This window comes from Saccostrea cucullata, unplaced genomic scaffold, assembly GCF_032062105.1.
Source record: "Saccostrea cucullata isolate Sc308-1 unplaced genomic scaffold, CSIRO_AGI_Scuc_v1 ctg75, whole genome shotgun sequence".
Lineage (NCBI taxonomy): Eukaryota > Metazoa > Mollusca > Bivalvia > Ostreida > Ostreidae > Saccostrea > Saccostrea cuccullata.
The window spans coordinates 390,801-407,944 of record NW_026940114.1 but is presented as its reverse complement, the minus strand read 5'-3'; the positions used below and the strand labels follow the sequence as shown (position 1 = coordinate 407,944).

The 17,144-nt window shown below is 30.8% G+C and overlaps 1 protein-coding gene across 1 annotated transcript; it reads right to left on the bottom strand.

The window, feature by feature from the left end:
• Positions 1 to 757: 757 nt before the first annotated feature.
• On the bottom strand, positions 758 to 16,136 carry LOC134254805 (adenylosuccinate synthetase-like). The gene is made up of 12 exons (XM_062737325.1): positions 15,780 to 16,136; positions 12,477 to 12,632; positions 10,594 to 10,672; positions 7,238 to 7,283; positions 6,816 to 6,877; positions 6,347 to 6,428; positions 6,025 to 6,148; positions 5,535 to 5,689; positions 4,499 to 4,540; positions 3,288 to 3,396; positions 2,600 to 2,749; positions 758 to 1,598 (listed from the first exon to the last, which is right to left on the bottom strand). The coding sequence occupies exons 1-12, from the start codon at positions 15,997 to 15,999 to the stop codon at positions 1,546 to 1,548; spliced, it is 1,278 nt and encodes a 425-aa protein (XP_062593309.1). The 5' UTR covers positions 16,000 to 16,136; the 3' UTR covers positions 758 to 1,545.
• Between the last annotated feature and the right edge of the window lie 1,008 nt (positions 16,137 to 17,144).

Genomic DNA, 17,144 nt, shown 5'->3' with positions numbered 1-17,144 from the left:
AGTTTACTGAAGGGGTTTACTAAAGATGACTAAAGATGGATTTTTCCTTTATTTTTCTATGTAAAACTTTGATCAACGTTTGTGGCCCCACTCTATCCCTGAGGAGGGAAGGGGGTTTATGATTTGAACAAACTAAAATCTACACTAAGGAGGATGATTCCTTATAAATATCACTAATCATAGCTTTGAAGTACTTGAGAAGAAGATTTAAAAAGATTTGCCTATATATTCCTATGTAAAACTTTCATCCGCCGTTATGGCCCCGTCCTACCCCCGGGGGTCATGATTTGAACAAACTTGAATCTACACTACCTGAGGATGATTCCACATGAGTTTCAATTTTCCTGGCCCAGTGGTTATTGAGAAGATTTTTACAGATTTTTCCTATATACTCCTATGTAAAACTTTGATCGGCCATTGTGGCCCCGACCTACCCCCGGGGGTCATGATTTGAACAAACTTGAATCTAATTAAACTACCTGAAGTGAATCCACATGAGTTTCATCTTTCCTGGCCCAGTGGTTCTTGAGAAGAAGATTTTAAAAATTGCATTTATTTTTCACTATTTCAAAATTATCTCCCCTTGGAAGAGGGCGTGGCCCTTCATTTGAATAAACTTCAATCCCCTTTACCCAAGGATACTTTATAGCAAGTTTGGTTGAAATTGGCCTAGTGGTTCTTGAGAAGAAGATGAAAATGTGAAAAGTTTATGACGACAACAACAACAACGACAGACAATGGACAAATTTTGATCAGAAATTAAAGATAAAATCAGGAAATTATGTTCTAGAAAATTTTACAAGAACCCTTTTTGAGCAAATAGTACAAAATTTTCTTGAAAAATATAGTGATGTTCATGTTTTAAGATCCAGCAGTGTTCATCAACATGAAATATTACATAAAAAGAAAATAAACAAACTGATGGATTTCAAAATCAACATGCATTGTTGCGACTTCAAAAATAGTGTTTTCAAATAGGAGCTGTCTGAAAATTATCATTTAAACAGAAACTCAGTCAATTGAGCATCACTAGATGAATTTATTTAGTGCCTACTAACTTTCCACAAATGCCCTATTAGACCACATTTAAAAACGATTTAAAACTTGTTCCAAATCTCCTTTATGAACACGCAGCTATTTCAATAAATTTATAACACAGAAAATATAAATATGAACACAATGAAGCAATACCCTCAAATCTGATTACAAGTAGACATTGATTAAAACATGTCTGTTACCCAATGAAAACATCTTATAACAAAATTTTTTATTTATTTTTTCACATTTAAAACGTAAACCCCAAAAAAATCATAAAAACAAAAGTTACAAGTGTTCTTTTTATCATCATTTAAAAACAATAACAATTTGGTGATCACAGTCTGTCAATTAAAACATGATTGATTGGAATTGTCTATTACCAAGTTTGGGAAAGTTCCACCACCATTTAGTACAGCAATAGTTTTTGTAAACATATAGGTGTGGATTTCAATAATTTTAAAATATTCCCATGCTTCCCCCTTCACTGGTCAAATCCCCGGGAAAATGTTAACTGACTTCAATGACAGAGTCCCTGGATTGCCCAACTCCAATCCACTTCACTGAAAAAAAACAAGACAGTAGTGTTTTACAAGATGCTATTACAAATAAACTAGAATAATATCGTCTGTTTCACAAAAATAATACTGCAAATTACAAAGACCTTAATCTTGCTTAAGGACAGATGAACAAACAAACTTTTGTCAAAAAAATTGAAAATAACAACTTGAGTCATGTTTGAATGAGTAAAATGAATAAGTTTAACCGCATAGTTTTTAAATTTTTATTCAAATTCTCACAAAAATTGGATTGGAAGTGAAAAATATTTGTATAGATTATTTAGGATGGTTTCAGAGACATAGAATTTTGAACATCATAGAAGGTTTACAATTTCTTTATACATGTGTATTCTAAAAATTTATTTATATAATACATCATTTTCAATGAAATAAGACCAAACAATACATGTATATACCAATCCAGGCATCCATTTTCTGTTTGTATCATCTGTCCTTAAATGTATAACAAGAATGTGTTAAAACTTCTTTCTGTGATGCATACAATATATTATTTTTCACAGTTTCTAAATTCTTTGACCTTGACATTGTCTACATGACCCTAGTTGAGTAGTTCAGGGTCATGCCATATCCTTTGACCATAAATAACCCTGAGGGCAAGTAATATTTGAAGTTACTAGCCGTGATAATGATGCATTTTTCCTCTCACAATTTCATTTATAAAGGAAACCCTTTCTTAATTATGCTATAGATATCTACAGGTCCTGTCTCAATGACTAAGGTATTTACCTTTTGGTCATAAGCAACTTTTATTCCTTGCATACATGTAATCTGCAAGTGTTTTTCTCCACTTGAAGTGTGGCAAACTCAAATGGTACAGTGTATATATTAATTCAACAAAGTTTGACCAAGAACAATTATTTAGTTTCAGAAATAAACTTGGACAAAATGTGTCTATAGACAGGCAGACACAGTGATTCCAATATGATGCCCTAAATTTTGTTAGTGGGGGTATAATACACTCATCAAAAGATTTCCTAACATACCTGGCACTCCGACCAACTCCTCGACCTTGTGTATGTAATTCTGGGCATTCTGAGGTAGATCTGAGAAATTTCTAGCTTCAGCTGTGGTTTGTTTCCAGCCTGGTAATGTCAGGTATTCTACCTTTACTCTGCAGAGATCCTCATCTAGAGCTATAATTACAGCAAGAAAACTTTATAATGAATGTGCAAATTAAGTGTAACAAAACAATCCATATAGGTAATACCTAATGCATGTTACTTTTAAAATATACTCAATATTTTATGCTTTTGAATACTTTTAAATGGGCAATTCATCAGCAGTACTCACTGATTTATCAATTCCTGACTGAATATCTGGCCCCGGGATCATGAAACATCTTAAGCTTAAGTCAAAATCTTTGAGTTGTACTAAATTGTTGTACAGTTGTACAGGCCAAAAGCAATCTGTTTTACAATATTGTTTTACAATAGTGTTGTTATTTGAAAAATTAAAGATTAATTCAATTAATAATAAATATTTTACAGGAGATCCAAAATCTGACTTAAGTCTAAGTCTCTTTCATGATCCTGGGCCCAGATCCTTATATTCAATCTTGAGTTAACAAACATCTGACAAATGTTCAGTGTGTCAAAATGAAAAAGGTATCTTATAAAAGAACACGTAATTTAAATATGAAAAATATAAACAATTTCTACAATGACAACTTACCTGGAAAACTGTCATAATTTTTCTCTCCATCTAGTTCATATGCTACACCTATCTTCACTTCATCAAAGTCGTCTAACACATCCAGCTTTGTTATTGCCAGACTGTGTAAATAAAAGAGGCCCATGGGCCACATCGCTCACCTGAGAAGCTTTGACCATTCTGTTCTTTAAGTTTTTGTTATACTTCCCCACCCTACCCCACTGATCATAATTTAGACATTTTTTTACCCCATGATCCTTCCATGGGCACACATGTTTCAGTTTTTTTGGCCCAGTGGTTCCTGAGATTTTCAAAGATTTTTCATATATTTCTATGTAAAACTTCTGCACACCAAATGCAACAAAGAATGCTTATATTCATAAGTGGTTCTTGAGAAGAAAATTTTCAAAGATTTTTCCTATATATTTCTATATAAAAAAATTGTTATTTTCTGTCATTATTTGAACAAGTTAGAATCAAATTGACTCAAAAGTTTAGTTTTCTGGCCCAGTGCAAAAATTTCTATATAAAACTTTGGCAATTTTGACAGCATGTTGATTTGAACAATTTAACACATTAGTTTTGCTTAGCCATAAGTTTCACTTTTCTGGCCCAGTGGTAAATTTTCAAAGATTTTTCCTATATATTTCTATGTAAAACTCATGTTTCCCCCGGGGGTCATGATTTGAACAATTTAGAATCTACACTATACCAGGATGCTTCCATATCCAGCCACCCAGTGGTTCTTGAGAAGAAGATTTTCAAAGATTTTTCTCCTTTCTATATAAAACTTTGATTCCCCATTGTGGCCCCGCCCTCACTCATGATTTGTACAATTTAGAATCTACATGCTTCCAATGTTTACTGGCAATTTCTCATTTTTTAATGACCCACTTTTTTGTCCTGATAAATGGAGGGGATATGTCCCTTCATTTTAACATATATAAGGATGCTTTGTAAAGTTTGGTAAAAATTGGCCCAGTGGAACACTCTCGAAAATGTGAAAAGTTTATCTGTGACAAAGTTATACAGGAGTTTTTGTTCTTCCAGAATTTTTTTATCTTGATTTAACAGCAATAAAACTAAAAAAAAAATTCTTTCAAATAAAAAGTTGTTTTTTTTTTTAAATTAATCAAAAGCCTGAAAAAATACACTGGCAATTTTGACAGCATGTTGGAGGAAACAACACATAGTTTTGCTTAGCAATTTCAAAAGATCTGCAAATAGGTCACTCCATACTCATGCCCAATGTTCACCAATTTCTCACCCACTTCCTGATAACATAATAATATATATAGTAAAAAAATAGTCTTAACACAAAGTTATACAGTATAGTACTTCCTTATATTTAACAGCCTAAAAAAAAATGTGTCCAAATAAAAAGTTGTTTTTTTTTAAATTAAAAATGGAAGGGACACACAAAACTTCATCTTCATTATCTGTTATACAATAGATTTGCAATGTCCATCCTAATAATATAAATCTAATTTCTTTTCTTTTTAAAAAAATAATTATAGTTACATTGTTGACATATGAAGGGTTTCATAAATTATTTTAATTAATTGCCATTGTCGAAGTGTTGTTCTGTTGTATAGTGATTGCATCCACACCATGACTCTAATGTTACAAGTACGATCGACTTACGATAAGGCGCGGTAAACAAATGGAGGAAATGGATTACAGTAATACTGGCATTACTGTACACACCCCTTGTTCGGCTAAAATTGGATTGAAGATCGTAAAAGTAAAGTCCTGATTAAAAAAATCTTTATATTGTTGTATTCATGTCTAAAAAATTACAGATTGTTTGTATTACAGTACTGGTCCAAAATGTGATTCATGTCATTCGACGCACCCTCTCAGTAGAAATTCATCCGCAACAACCATAATGTTTTTCTTGCGTGAAAATTAAACATAATATCGTTGTTTTGTAGTAGTATTAATTGAAGATACAATTGATTTAATTTTATATTCAAGCTATTATTCATTGTGAACGTTTTAAAGGAAATTGATTTACAGCTGTTGCTATTTTCTATTGCGGATGCATCCACTGACACGTGCGGTCACGTAAACCTGACTGATCGCTAGATGACGATCGGGCAAGCCCGACGCCATAAAAATGGAAGGGACACACACAACTTCACCTTCATTATCTGTTATACAATAGATTTGCACTGTGAGCAGATCCAGTAATAATATAAATAAACTTTTACAGCAGCAAAAGCTAAGCTTTCTTTGCTCTTTTTGAAGAAAATAATTAATAGTTACATTGTTGAGCTCTGTGGGAAATCCCCCACTGCCCACTCTTGTGAGGTAAGCTTTGACCACACCCACAATGTCCCCTAGACAGTGAGGAGGGATTCCTAGGCCAGTACACACCCCTCCAATACTGCAGTTCGAAGACGTCACGTAGGGATAAAGTCCTGTTAAAAAAATATTACGTTTCATAAATAAATTACAGAGTATTTACTGCAGTATGCAGTATTGAGGGGAATTCCAAGAACAGATTTTTATTTCTGTTAATCTAAATCTAGTACTGAAATTTTCATTGAAAGGTTGTTGGCCCAAATCCGTAGATTGCAAAGAGTTTTCAAGTTTTTGGGGGAACCCTTTAATTTGCTTGTCAATCATTCCCAATCCACCCTGAATAATCTATGATGCTTCATATCTGTATCAAAATGACCTTCAAAAGTGTATGCTTCTGTGTTTTATTTTCTATTCAAATTCATTTCACTGCTACAATTATACACTGTCCTACCAAAGTCTATGTCTAGAACATTAGACTGGGCTCCTTCAACCAGTATTGTTTTCCCATCCTTGATTGCCTTGGACAGAATTGGAATTGTATCCCTCACAAATGGCTTGACTTTGTTGCGCAAGATCTGGAATGCAAATTGACAAGACTAGCCTGTTGTGTGTACTGACAGTTTATAATTCAAAAAGTATCCTAACCTCATAAGGCAGTATAACTTGGGTAGCTATTAAATTTATTCCTCAAGTAGATTTGGAGGATAGATGGTATTTATGACTGGTCTAAAAATAAAACACATGATTACAAAGAAGGAAGTCAATCTCTCTACCTTATATCTCTCAAGTTCCTTGTTAACATCCACTTCTAAATCATGATGGTGACTCTTATAGTAGTCTATTAACTTCCTGAATCTGAAACAAGAGTTGAATACATCCATATTATATTCTGCGTATTTCTACACAAGTAAAATAAACATGGAACACAAGTTTAATACTTTGATCGTTCAATCCAACTCAATGAATAAAATATATTTTAAACTAATACTTTGTGAGAGACACTTATTTTTCCTTTCTGTGGTGTTAACAGACCTTCTGTTAAGGTATTTGGTAAAGCCTTCACACAGAGGTCTATGTGATTAAGAATTAATCTGTAAAATATTTTTTACATCTTAACACATACAATTCATTCACTCCCCTTTACCTTGATATATCCTTAGCTACTGTAATGAAAAGAAATTCAAGCATTTTGGAAACACAATGAAACTTAGGAAGGTGTGTAGGAAATGGAGCCATACTTACTTTTCTGTAAATAAAGAGAAGTCCCCCACAAGATCACCCACACGTAAACCATTACGAGTTGCCTGACAAAAATCAAATACTGTGAGTGTATTTTCAAATGTAGGTTCTATTAAAATGCTTCTATTCACTGAATCAACTACAGGTGACTTAAAACTCTTCACCCTATCTTTTTTTGTTTTGAAACTGAAAAATTTTGAATAACTTAATCACTGATGCTAAATTGTTAACCCAATCTCTTTATAAATTCATAAAGTTTCTTCCTCTTATTTTTACATATGTAAAATTCAAATCAAGGAATGAAAACTGTAAATTTTTTCCATGTTCGTCTTTAAACCAGACAAGCTTTAAGTTTTATATTTCCAAATAATTTCTTTCCACATTTTCCATTGATCCTTTAAGAATCAACAACAGATTTTGCATACCTTAGAGGAATAAGCTGGACCAATTCCCTTTTTAGTTGTTCCAATTCTATTTAAAAAAAATCATGATTAATAACCTACTGTTATGCAAATCTTACGTTACAGAGGCAGTATTACATTCATATTTTTATTACTATAACTACAGGGTTGTGGAAAACCACTTGCCCAGTCACAAATGCCAGTAAAATTTGCTGTGGGTGATTAATACACACAATAAAAGATCAGAATCAAAATCATTACATGTATATAACTTAATATGCACCGATAATCAATATATGCTTCAGTTGCATGGTTAAACAAAACCTAGTTGTCTCCCTTGACTCCAACAAAATTTGTTGCCATTTCCATCCCACATTGTGTGTGTTGTATTATTATGCTGTAATTTTTTAAATAAATTAAAATAGTGTGTTGTATTATTATGCTGTAATTTTTTAAAGAAATCAGAAAAGTTATAATTGGTGTTTTCAATTCTCATCCAACATTGTGTGTGTTGTATTATTATGCTGTAATTTTTTAAATACAATGCTATGAAAAGCAATGCATATATTATTGCAAATGGATTTATACATTCAGAGAGATCTGGCTGGTTCCAATATTTTTTTTTGAGTTCAAATAGCAAACACATGATGAACGCATTATTTGACGTGATAGATTTTTCAAAATGTTTAAATGAACTTATCCCTTTTCTCTCTCAATCTATTTTGGCATTAAAAGAGAAAATTTGAAAACCTGTACAAAAATTTCCTAATACTTTTTCTGCAAAACTTTATAGAATGTTTAAAAAGAAATCAGTTTTTAAAATTTTCAAGGCAATATTTGTTTGGATACTCCATGTAAAATTTACAGTAAAATTTCATAGAATTTGCAGAATGAGATAAAAATTCTATATTTTATGGAACAAAAGTGTTTCAACACATACTTGAATTAACGGGATTTTTGGATGTCAAATGTTCATATCAAAATAGTTTATCTTAGTTACACTTAGGGTTTCGTTTTCGATTGCGCCTCTCCTCATATATACGATTGCTTACAAAAACTTTACTAATTTATTTAAATATAAAATTTATGATTTGTGGTTTATTCTATAGATAGAAAAGATGATGATAAGTAAATATCTTAAAATTCTTTGATGTACCTGAAGCGGTTTTAATTTTAAGGCGCTAGTCCACGAATTTTTTGATAGCCCCTCGTACTTTCAGTTCTTTAACAAACGCTCTACTAACCTATATTATTTGTATTTGCATGCAAGCATATTAGTCAAACATGTTCGCCATTTATATCAAACATGAAGATTTACTGAAGTAGTTAATTTGCAATCTCCTTTGAAGTTAATGACAAGAAAGCAAACATTTGAGATTGTTCTTTAAGAAATGTTTAATAATCAGCTATGGCTGTGAACACTTCAGACTTAGTTATTCATAAATAATTTGAATAAATATAAATGCACACATTATTGCTTCTTAGATAAAATCATTACATGTACATAAAATTAATATGCCCCAATAAACAATAATTTTTTTTTAAACAAAACCTAGTGTCTTTATTTCTACAAAATTTATGGCCATTTCCATCCAACACTGTGTGTGTTGTATTATAATGCTGTAATTTTTTAATAAATTAGAAAAGTTATTTTTTTTTCACCGTATGCCAAGGGTTTATGCATGGAAAATGCAGAGAAGGCAAAATATCATGGAATGCAATATTCAATTAAAATGAAATGAACATAATTATTATTGTATCAAGATTTTTAAGATGAGAAAACCTGACAAAAATTTGAATGCTGCAAACATATTGATATTGTGATTTAAAAGAAATCATTTTAAAAAATTAAGAATTTTCTTTTGTTTTTATTTTTTATTAACATTTAATGACCTCCTTATAACTGTGAGCCCATGAATCCAAACATGAAAAGTTAAACCCAATTTAACCTTTCAAATTAAGGTAACCACAACCCTGAACTATACACCTGAATTTTATCAAAAGGTTTATTTACATATAAACATGTTGAAAATTGCACATGTCAACAACATAAAAAATTTCTAATGAAATATACTTGTATGTTTTATGCTTAGAAAAATTAGAACGAAATTTTGTTAAATGCCTTTATTGTAGTGAAATGGGGGCACTGTCAGAGATAGACATGACAAACATTTTGCCCTGGCCATATTACATACGGCAAAACTCTTCAATAAACAAAGAAATTTACAAATTAAAAAAAAATACATGATGAAATTCTTTGTTTTTCACATATATTAGGCCATTTTCACCATCTGTAAAAAATGAAAAGAAAAAAATTGCAAGGTTGCAGCACACAAAATTTGGAATTCATCCACTATGATTTTGTTTGTCGCAATGGGTTTACATAATTCAACACACGATTGCAATATTTTGTTTAAAAAATAAATAATTATATATTTTGAAATAATTTTTTCGCCATGCTTTATTTTTCTCTTAACACGCGACATTGTTTTAAATTTTTCCAAGGGGTAGAAAAGGGAATAGCTCTGTCAAAAATGGTTTACTGATATCATGTAATATATAGAAAAATAAAATATTCATTTAATTTAAATGATTTATAGACTTATTTTATTTTTTAAAAAACTGTAATCCATGCATATTTAAGTCCGCAATAAAAAGAGTGTGTATAAACACTTCAACATTTTTTCTAAGAGAAAGACAAAATCGTTTACTTTTAGTTGCAGTGTTTGTTTTTTTTTTAACTCACAAATTGAAATAAAACAGGATAAAATTAATGAATCTGTACCAAAAAAATTGATCCCTCAGTATTTTAGGTTGTGAAAAATAACTAGGTTCCAAAGTTGTTTATTAATTCAAATATTTAAAAAAATAATAGAAATGCCAACTCTCAATGCATAGTCTATAAAGCTAATGGTAAGCAAGATCGGCAAACATATAACTTAGACGCAATTTGACGTCATTTTAATTGTGACGTTAAATTTCATGTTCAATTGTGATGGCAGTCAAGGGTATTGTGACGTGCCTGAAACTGCAAATAATTGAAATTTTTCTAAGTTCAAGGCGTTAACTTTACACATAAAACCATGAAGACATGGACAGGATACATGAATTGATGACCTCTGTATAACTTTAGATAATCCAAACATTAAGTTCAAACTTCATTTAACCTTAAATTATTTTTAGAACTGGACTTACAAACTGTCCGGTTTCTCTTTACATATAAACATGTCACACTGCACATGTTAACAACATGCATTAAATTTCTAATGAATGGCATTCTGTGGTTTAAGAAAATCATGGTCGAGATCTAAAAGTGTTGCTAAATGCAAATAGTGACCAATGAAGGGAAAGATGACAGGACAGAGATAGACATGACAAACACTGATATATCAGGCATAAGATCAATACATAATTTCATTTCAGTATCTAGGCCATCCACCATCTGATGAACATCAAACACTGCATGAAAACAAAAAGTACAGTCATATTACACAACCTTACACTGCCAGTTTTTCTGACAATATAAAGCACTAACACCAGGCATATGGTTTCCTGTTATTTAAATTGATCATCATTTATCAATTTTCAATTTAAGGTTGCAGTATATCATGTAATTCATCCACTATGATTTTTTGTCCAGTATCTGTTTTTAATTTAAATCTAACAGCTTTTGTTTTAAGTTTATGAAATTATATATTTTTTAAAAATATTTATATGATTTATCTTGGTTGCACAAAGGGCAAACTTTCTCAAAAATGGTGCAATTGTAAAAAAACAGAACATTGTAGGTTTTACAGTAAGCAAGATATTTCTCCATTAAACTTAGCATCTCTTTGATGGTCCCAACAAACCCTCATGGGGGTCAAGGTTTTAAACAATTCGGGATTTCACAACATAATTTAAAAATTCATCCATAAGGATTTAGCAATGAATAATTTTAAATAAAGAATCCCACCCAATTTTATCTGCTTTTTTCTCTCCCTTAAGGCAGAGCCATTTCTATTCAAAATGAAAAACTTGCATTGAACATGTTGAAATTAAATCACATAAATTATACAGTTGCACAAAAAACAATACATTTCTATGAAAAGATGCACAACAGGGTAACATGTACCAAATATACTTCGTCTTTAATTATTTCCTTCTAAGGTTTCTTATGGATAATTTAAAAAGTCAGCATTGTTTCTTAAATTTGAGTTAGAAAAATGCTAAGAGCCTTCAAAAGGGCAGGAAGAATAAAACAGTTATGATCGAAAATATTGATTTAAAAAAAAAAAGCAAAGTTAACAAATTTTAGAACATGTTCATTTCTAATAAATCAAAGAATTCTATTTGACCTCTCTTATTCATACAATATTCAAAGTCAAAATAATCCATGATTAAGTCAATCAAATATTGATAGACCAATCATCTTAATCGATCTCCTTGATTAATAAAATATATACAAGGTCCTAAATCTTTTTTTGATTAAAGGGACATTTATAATTCATGAACATAAATCCCTATTTTGTATCTGCCACCTTCACATCAAAGAAACCATTTATATATTGGAAATTGCATGCATTTGTAAATATAGTTTGACGTCTTAGGAATAATGCACCAAATCCTTCATTTACAGACTCTGGTGTCATTCATATAATACAGTTGTGCGTTGTTACTCTGGATGCTTGGGTTCTCAAGCAAATTGCCTTGATTATTATAATGTCCTCCAGATTACTGAAACATACTTGGTATATACAGCTTATATCCTTTTACTTCACCATTGAGAAATTTTGTCAACTCCTGAACTGCCATAGATTCATTTACTTCACAATTTTTTCTTTTTCCAATATGTGATAATAAAACATTTTTTAAAAGTATTTTATCAGAATTTAAAATTTACAACAAATGTACCAAGTATTTAAAAAGATAGGAATTCATTTTGAATCTGGAAAAATTTCTGAGGCTTTATGTCAAGAAGTACAGACAAAAATACAGCAAGCTGCAAATAATTATTGCTGTGAATGGGTTTAACATGAAGCATATAGATCTATGAAAAAAATTGATGGCAACATTTATTTCCCTATAATAGGTCAAGGATTTCTCTAACATTCCATTTTACTAACAAGGCCTACACTGTGACAAATGAGTTATGAAGTCCTACACTACCTAAGTGAGCTCGGTTGGAGATCAATGAGTTATGACGTCATACAGTACCTAAGTGAGCTCGGTTTGAGATCAAAAGTCTACATTGTGACAAATGAGTTATGAAGTCCTACTCTACCTAAGTGAGCTCGGTTTGAGATCAGAAGTCGATCCTGCCAACCCTCCATTCCTTTCTCAGCATTCTTTTCAATTTCCTCAAACAAGTTTGGCAGATGTACCACAACCCCATTTCCTAAGGAGAAAATAATAAGATATATATTCATGTCCATGATAAAAATTTATAGAAAGAATGCATTGAATATTTTGGTTTAAATTGAATTGAAATTTCCAGTTTAATCCGCATGTTGAAAATTAAACGTGTGATTTTTTAATAAGAATGTCACTATAATGTCTTACATTTATATTAAGTACGTTTGACCTTTTTTTTTTTTACCAATAAAGCCTAAAATTTTGCAATTTTTTTTATTCAATTATCAATTAATACCATATAACTGCATAATTAAATATTCTACAGTATATTCATGTCCATGATAAAAATATATAGAAAGAATGCATTGAATATTTTGGTTTAAATTGAATTGAAATATTGTACAGAGTCCATTAATTCTATAGAGTTATCCTAAGCTTTGTAGTCAAATAACAATAAATCATGTGTGACTTTGCTAATAAGAATGATGCTTCTAAAATAAACATGGCTTACAGGTTTGAGTGGTACTGTTTGACCTTTTTTTTTTTTACCTGAATAAAGCCTACACTAAATTTTGCAATTTTTTTTTAAATCAATTATCAAAATTTAATTTTTTGAGGTTTCAGCATATAATTTACAATTTGCAATAAATGAGAAAATAGTTTGGGACTATGAAGTATAAATCTTCAAGGAAATGTTATGTCCAGTGTTTAATATAAAATTTCAAAAAGCAGTCTTTTTTGGTCACATAAACTTCTAAAATCACTTGGTTGGAAAGTTTCCCCTGTGATTTGTAAAAGAAATAATCTTTGTTTACAAAGATTAAAAAAAAATTAGAAAAATATATGTCTAAAAAATTTTACACGTGCAATTTTGATCAGAGTTAAAAAATTTGTTCATTATTGATGCATATGAGGTATGCAATTTTTGTCATATAGACACATTATGAATTTATTGCAATCTTGGGACAGTTTACGGAAGTTCAATGGGGTCTTGTTTTCTAGGTGCCTAATTAATGACAAAGGCAGACAACGGTGACAGCTGTGCACTTCTTGTAAATTTTCTCCACTGGGCAGTAGGTGGAAAATCAACCATGACGATGACGATAACGCGAAACAAGGCCATGTTACAGTATGACCAGCATTGTTTCGCTCACCTTCAACCAAAAAACAGAATTTCTAAGCATTATAATCATGATATAAAAATTTGAAGTTAAACATCTTTTCATGACCAATATATATTTTTCTTTCAGAAATTTAATTTTTTGCATTGTATCACGATGTTAATTTACAGTTTGCAATGAATGAGATAATAGTTTGGGACTATGAAGTATAAATCTTCAAGGAAATGTTATGTCCAGTTTTTAATATAAAATTTCAAAAAGTAGTTTTAAATTCTGAGTTCTAAACAACAGCTTAGAGCTATATATAGGCAAGCCATTTTTGGGCATGCATGTTCTAATAAAATCTCAATCTTTAGCAATAAATTAAGGCATAGCATATGTAATCTGCTTGCATAACTTCCACTGATTACTATATTTACATATAATTCAGGGCAATGTTCTTTCAAGTATTATCAAGTTTGACTTAAGTAACCCTCATACACGATGAATAAAAAAGTGTGGTGTTTATAACTCACAAATCAACATACATGGATCTAATGCTAGAAAACTGGCACTCATTCAATTTCTTTTTGGTTTATTCTGTGCATACTACTGGTTAATTCCCATAAACACTACTTAAAAAGTAAAACTAATTCCAAGGTTCAAAATCACTGAGGACTGGTGCCTGGGGCTAAGTTATTTTGGATTCCACATTGCAGTTATTTGGGGATTTTCTTAATATTTCAAAGAAATTATTACATCATTCAATATATTAAATACAACCCAAACAAAACAAAAAAACTATTATAAATAGAAGAACTTAAGAAAATCAATTTCTATATTTCATGTATTTTTTCTTAAATTTTAATAATAATCACTGAAAATTTAAATTTATCTCTATAAATGATAACTTAATTCTCTTTACCAGTAAAATAATTTATCATGACACATTTCCTGAGAAGGATCACACTTATAACAAATTTTAAAATTTATGTCTATAAATCTCTTTCAGTTTCTATCCCTAGGATTGTATTTTTATGTCTTTATTTTGGCCAAATTTAAGTGAAAAATTAAATGTCATAATCAAGAGAACTTGACAAAATTTACTCAAATTAAAAAGGAAACGACATAAACAAAGTTTTTTTTTTTTTAAATTAAAATGTAATGACTAATGTTATGCTTAGAGGATATTTCATAACAATGGAAAAAAATCTTCAAAATCTAAAATTATATAGGATTTATTTTTCTTATTGACAAAAAGGACATTAATTATACCATTTCCAATGCCTGGCAGTAGTAAAAACTGAGCATTGATAAACCCCAGGATATCTTTATCATTACTCCATAGAAATGAAAAAATCAGTTGTCAGGGACATTTAAATTAACCTAAAGAGAATCTGCACATTCAAAATCTCAGGAAACATTTTTCACTTCTGGAAGCATTACAATTTTTGATATTATAATTATATATTTTAAAGTGTTTATGAACATGTATCTGAGAAAAAAAATAAAATGCTACACTTGTATATATATATATACATTCATATGCCCTGTTTTATACAGGTGTCACTAATTATTGCCACTTGTTCCAGTAATTGCTCACAGCATTATTCTACTCCACTAACTAAAGACAACAGGCAGCCACATGATGCCAACACCTACATACACATCTTGTCCTATATATTCACTAGAGGCCTGCTAATACATAATATATTTAGTACAGCAAAGTGGCATTCATGGTAGTTCTGAAACCCACGAACGAAGTTTCATTCAAAGAGAGGCATGCAACACAAACAATATAGGCCTATTAGTAAATACTTTTTGAAATCTGTGTATTCCAAAATGAATCCAAAAAACATTAAAACACGATTATCAAATCCAATTTTTTAAAACAAGTGCTTATGTTATAAATGTGTAATATCAATTACAATAACTTCTTTTAAAAAAAAAGAATTAACAATTTTCTTTATAAAGCAATGTGACTATATGTTGACTCCAATATATTTTCCGAGTTTTGAAATCACCCCTGAATAAAATGCGTGGAAGGTCGGCCAAGGTTAACAATACACACAATGTTTAGCAATTCCATGATCACACAATGATGAAAAACATATTTCAAATAATTCTTTAACATTCCTGGAAGCAAATAGTACATAAAATGATAAAAACATGCAAAAACACGGAAATACATACCTGACATCGGCAGCAAATGTCGGCACTAGCAGCAATCATGTCAACAATTTTTCCTTTCCCTTCATCTCCCCATTGTGACCCCAGGACAACAGTTACAGGGTTTGTGGGTGCTAGTCTAGGTTTCTTAAGGGGTACACAGCCATTTACTGGCAGTGCCATGTTTTTGATAATATTAGGCTTTACAGCGCAAAGAAAGATTCGTGTTGTGTATCCAAACAGACAACAATCGTGTGCGCATGGCAGGGTAAAATAGCGCCAAATGATGCGTTCCGACTTTGACAAGTCATTCACTATAGCGCAGTCGACAGTTAATTTATCAAAAATGTCTTCAAGACAGAAAATTGATTTTATAGAGGAAGTTGTACTTAATTGAACTGTTAAACAATTATTTGTATAAATTTTTTCACCTTGAGAAAAAGGATGCTTTCAGATACCTGATATTAAAAAAAAAAATTCCAGCATGTGGAAATCAAGGAATTATTTAACATTTTACGTTTTCATGAATATCATAAATAAGGTAATACTGTACATCTTCCATAAATAAATCCATTGGAAAAATGATTTATATTTATTAAAATACCTGAAGAGGTAGAGCCACTTTAGGCCATATTTGGCCCTGAGAATTTCTGAAAAATCAAAACCAATCAGTTTAGGTTGCAAATGCAGTATTTATCACTTGGAGTGTTGGTGACCACGTGTCTATTAATCATGATGTAATTTCCCATCTAGTGAATGCATTATGACGTCATAAAATGCGTCATTTTCCTCATACCCTGTAAATTCCTTTGAAAATGGCCTAAAGTTGAAGCTTTTTTTCAATATTTCATATAGAGCACAACCTCTGATCCAAAATATGCAAATACATAATGAAAGCTCTGTTTCTGAAGATCAAAAAACATGTTTTATTTTTTGGATCATGGGCTGTGCTTATATGTTAATTCTTTGCTGAAGGTAATCAAATACGCATGTTTTCTGCAAATTTCAAGAACATTGGAATTTCTCAAACCCGTTTTCAAATATCTGGATTAATTCTCAAAAACAAAATTTATTATAGGAAATGAGAGCACCAAGTATCTACTTTCTTTTGATATATGACATGGGAAAGAGGGTGATAGTTAATTAATTGATATAAGTACAGGGCCATTTTATGTATAAGATGGCTCATGCTCTTTGATCATATTAATTGATGTAACTGACACTGCTCCCTTGATGCACCTGCATGCATGCATCTCATGCAAATTAATTAAAAACATGTACTTGAAGCACATCTTTTTAAAATTGAAAATTACATTACATTACATTTA